The sequence below is a fragment of the Mus caroli genome, chromosome 2 (assembly GCF_900094665.2).
Source record: "Mus caroli chromosome 2, CAROLI_EIJ_v1.1, whole genome shotgun sequence".
NCBI lineage: Eukaryota > Metazoa > Chordata > Mammalia > Rodentia > Muridae > Mus > Mus caroli.
This window is the reverse complement of record NC_034571.1, coordinates 14532497-14536891: the sequence shown is the minus strand read 5'-3', so window position 1 is coordinate 14536891 and position 4395 is coordinate 14532497. Positions and strand designations below refer to the sequence as shown.

The following is a 4395-nucleotide window of genomic DNA, read 5'->3' as shown; positions in this document are numbered from 1 at the left end:
GAAATCCGCCTGCCTCTGCCTCCAAAGTGCTGGGATTAAAGGCGTGCACCACCATTGCCCACAAATCAAGAGTGTCACTTAGCACAGGTTGGACTCAAACTTGCTATTCAACCCCTGGAAGAGACTTGAGGTTTTTACCCTACACAATACTATGATTACAGGCATGTGCCATCATGCTAGGTTTACTGCAGGATAAAGTATAAATGCAGGGCTTTGTGTGTGCTACCAACCTGTTTCATTTGAACTATATACTTAATGGGCTTGAATTGTAGTCCAGGCTAGCCTCAAACTCAAAAGAATCCTCCTGCCTGACCCAAGAGTTGTAATTTACAGGCCTAAGCCACCATGCCTAATCTCTTTTAAACCTGTAGAAGTCTGTCTACTGAATAAACCTGTATAAGTCTGTATAAGTTTGCCCTACCAGTCAAAAAACAGCATCAGTGACTTGGGGGGAGGGGTAGTAACATACATCTGCAATCCTCTTGGGAGGTAGAGGCAGAAAGATCTGGAGTTCAAGGCCTGCCTCATCAATATGCCCAACTTTCACTTTGGGCTAGATGAGACCCTGTATCCAAAAGGAAAAGAAGAAGAAAAGGAAAAGAAACATCACAGAGTCCAAACACACTTTTATTTGAAAGCACCTCTACAAGGCAAAAGTTAGTATTTAGATGTACATTTTCTGTAGTGACAAGAAAACATTACATAACAAAAATGAATTACCATCCAATTCATGAGCTAGTACTTGTCCCGAGACAGAAAAGCAGAAGGGAAAAGGTACTGGGAAAATATATTTAAACAAAGTATAACTGGGTATATAGATGAGAATGTCATAATAACCATTATTCGGTATCCCAACTAAAAACTGTAATACACACACACAATTCAAACTAAAAGAAACTATGTAAATGTATTGACATACATTTTCCCTCCATTTAGCATTTAGCCAAGACTAGGAATTAGTATCAAGAATAATATGTAACTTTCTCCTTTGAAAGATACCAGGAATAACCAAATGTTCCCATTAAGTTACAGTCTCAATATTATCATCACTTATCTAAATGCCCCCCACCCAACTGGACCACTGAATTCTTTAAAGCATGAATTNTGNAGGACAGGATTTGGCTNAGTTAGTTGGCAGAGTGCTTGCTTATCATCCTCAGCACAGTATAACCCAGGAATACTGTGCATGCCTCAAGTTCTAGTACTGGGAGTTCAAGGTCAGCCAGGGCTAAGTGAAACTCTCTCAAAAATTCCAGACATGATAGAGAGTACATGCCTTTTATCCTATCACCCTGGAGGCAGAAGCAGTCAGATCTCTGAATCTAGGTCCAGCCNGGTCCACATAATTGAGTTCGAGATCAGCAAGAGCTGATGATACCCTGACTCAAGAAAATGAAAACTAAAATTAAAGCAAAAATGTTTTCATTTACCTCTTTCCCCTTTGGGAGGACCCTCCCATTACAATCCCCCCCCCAAAAAAAAAAACCTTTAGGCTCACACCTTCATTTCTCATACTTGAGGGGCAGGATTGTTGCTTGTCTGCACCCTGCCTGGGCTACACAGCAAGCTCCTATGTAAAAAACAGAAACTTCCCAGGTAGGACACACTCCAGAGGCAGGGGCAGGAGGATCTCCGATTTTGAGATTTTGAAGCCATATATGGGCTACAGAGCCATGTTCCAGGACAGCCAAGGCAACAGAGAAAACCCTGTCTCATTTAAAAAATAAAAAGTAAAAAATAAAACCTTCCAACACTCAGTTTTAACTTCAGGAATAGGAAGGGTAGATCTGTTTAAGACTACACAGTGAATCACCCAAGAAAAACGTTATCTAGTCTTTCGTCCTGGACCCCCATTCCCTAACGACTTGAAAGGGACAGTCCGAAATTTCAATAAGCAGAAAAACATGCTAAAGAGTGCCCCGTGGAGGAGTGGGAGGGAGGGGGCGGTTAAGGGGGTACCCAAAACATTCACCCAATGAGAACATCCAAAAATAGACTCGACCTCCAAAGGCTCTTGGGGCACCACCAGCACTACTTCTTGGGGTCCATGACCAGGTCGGCTCAGCCCAGACACTCCCTCAGGGACACCTTCCACTGTCTTCGCAGAAGCACCCAGTGGCCCCCAACAGCAGGGTCCCTGCCAGAGAGCTCGGGGTGCAGCGGGCAGGGCCCACCTTCTCTCTCTCTCCCTCTACTCAGCGGCAGGTTGCCCCACGCCACAGGAAGTCTCCTGACAACACTGCGGCAGACGGGAGCGGGCAGGGGAGGGGGAGGAGGCCTCCGGTTCCCAAAGCCACCACGCGCCGTCACCGTGACTCCAGCGCGGGTCGCGCGCTCCCACCCTACCCTGCGCAGGACGTGGCCCGACGCCGGCGGCCACCAAATGACACTTGAGTGAGCGCGGAGTCACGTGACAGCCCGGGCCACACGCACTTTCTCCCACAGGCCAGGGCACGGCCCGAGCCCGCGGCGACCACGCCGGGCTCCCGCGGGCTGCGCGCCGGGCGGGGCGGGGCGGCGGGGGCGGGGCGGGGCGGCGGCGGGGGCGGAGCGGCGGCGGCGGCGGGCGGGCCGGGGGAGGGGCAGCGGTGGCAGTTGCCGCCGGGCGGGGGAGGGGAGCCGTGACGGTTGGGAGCGGGCCGGTTCGGCCCGGCGGGCGGTTGGGTGTTTACCTTGATGCACCGCGACGCTGCAGCCGTGCCCGTCGCAATAAACCAGCGGGTTCTCGGCCCAGCCAATCTCGTCTGAGCAAACGCAACAGCCTCCAATCATTTCCTTCATACTATGGGAGACCTCGTCCTCCAGTGACACGGGCCGGTCGCTAGAGACCATCTAAGAGGGAGTTGGGGGGGACCATTAACAAACACAAGCAAGCCACCGAGAGCTCCCCACACGCAGCCCCCCGCGCCCGCCCGCCCGCCAGCCCGATCGACCGACCCCGGCCCGGTCCCAGCCAGCCCGCCCGCCCTCCCTCCCGCCCGCTCGGCCGCTCGCTCACTCGGGCTTTGCCGCTCAGTCACTCACGTTCCGCACAGGAGTCAGGAGCCATGTCCTTGCTGACTCCCCCCACCTCCCCGCCACCGTCTCCTCCTCCTCCTCCTCCTTCGCGGCGTCCTCCCTCCCCACCTCCACCCGGCCGCTAACGCCACCGCCCGAGGAGGGCACACATAATCAAGCAGGCCTCCGCACAGGCGCACTGGGGGGCTCCCGCTGGGCCCGGGGCGGCGAGGGAGGGGAAGGGGCTGCGCTTCCTCCTCCGAGCGTCACCCGGCGTACGCGTCGGCCCGCCCTGCGGCCGGCGTGAGGGAGGCGGCCCAGAGAGGCGAGGCCTGCGTGCGCGCCGCCGCGTCCCCTGGCCGCTGCCTACCTCCAGGCTTTCCCCTCCCCCGCACCGCTCGGCGGCGCCGAGGTGTGCGGAGGTGGGGGACGAGCGGAGCCGGCTGCTCAGCGCGGCCGGAGTGAGTCTAGCGGAGGGCTCTGGGGCGCGCGAGGGCCGGGACGTTGGGCGGCCGTCGCCTCGCGGGCCCGGGGCGCGCATGAGGAAGAGGCCGCGGCGGGGCGGGGTGCGGTGGGGGCCGGGGTCGCTGAGAGGCGCCCCCGGGGCGTCTCGTGGCGCCGGGAACCTACCTGAAGGCCTGTGCCTCGAGAACTGGCCCGCGGGTAACAATGGTTGGGAGAGGGTGCCAGCTTCCATGAAGGGTGTAATGAAGCATGGCTTCCTGCAGTTGGCCGCGCTAACTTCACAGTACTGTCGCAGCTTCGCCACCCATTAAATTCACGTCCTGGATTCTTCCCAAAGTTCACCCAGTGGAAGTGTTACCAGAACTACCGCCCACTTACGCACCTTCTCGGCCCCCGTGGCAAATGAAAGTGCACCACAGACAGGCAAAAAGCCTGTGTTTGGGCTATATTCTGAGCGGGAGCCCCAAGACTGCATTATAGCTTGGTAGGTATACAAGTGGTTGGTGGCATTAGCAACGCAATAGTCTGATCTGGAAAAATGCAGCTAAAGGAGGAAGGAACCCACGTTCTAGCCTGTCACCAAAGGTTTTAACAGCATTGAGAGTGTGGTGCCCAGTTTAGATTGAGGATTCCTCTAAGCTCGATTCTCCAAATTTACCATTTCAAATGTGATGTCATTTAAATTGGAGAAATATGGGAGCTTCCTCCCAATACACAAATAAAATATAGATTAGAGTAGATCAATGTTAGCAGATTAATTAGCTAGATACTGAGTAGTTTTTAAGCTACCAAAAAATGTTTCCCTAATCCTTTCTCCATGTACACCCAATATTGATTTTAAGCAAAAAGTGTTCGTTCATTAAACTTTAGCATGAAATGGGAATTATGAATAGGCTATTTAAATGACAAACAATTCCAAGGCAACTTCATGGT

The 4395-nt window shown here is 53.7% G+C and overlaps 1 protein-coding gene across 8 annotated transcripts in view; it reads right to left on the bottom strand.

Moving 5' to 3' along the window:
• The window catches only part of Mllt10 (MLLT10 histone lysine methyltransferase DOT1L cofactor), a 148775-nt gene extending 144982 nt beyond the window's left edge, over positions 1 to 3793 (bottom strand). For 3 of the 8 annotated variants that reach the window (XM_021156840.1, XM_021156843.1, XM_029473562.1), the window contains exons 1-2: positions 2999 to 3349; positions 2673 to 2832 (exon numbers count right to left, since the gene is read on the bottom strand). In XM_021156840.1, coding sequence (XP_021012499.1) covers positions 2673 to 2832 — 160 coding nt within the window. In that variant the 5' untranslated portion in view covers positions 2999 to 3349. The other 5 variants (XM_029473556.1, XM_021156842.2, XM_021156841.1 and 2 more) reach the window with 5 other exon arrangements.
• Positions 3794 to 4395: the final 602 nt, after the last annotated feature.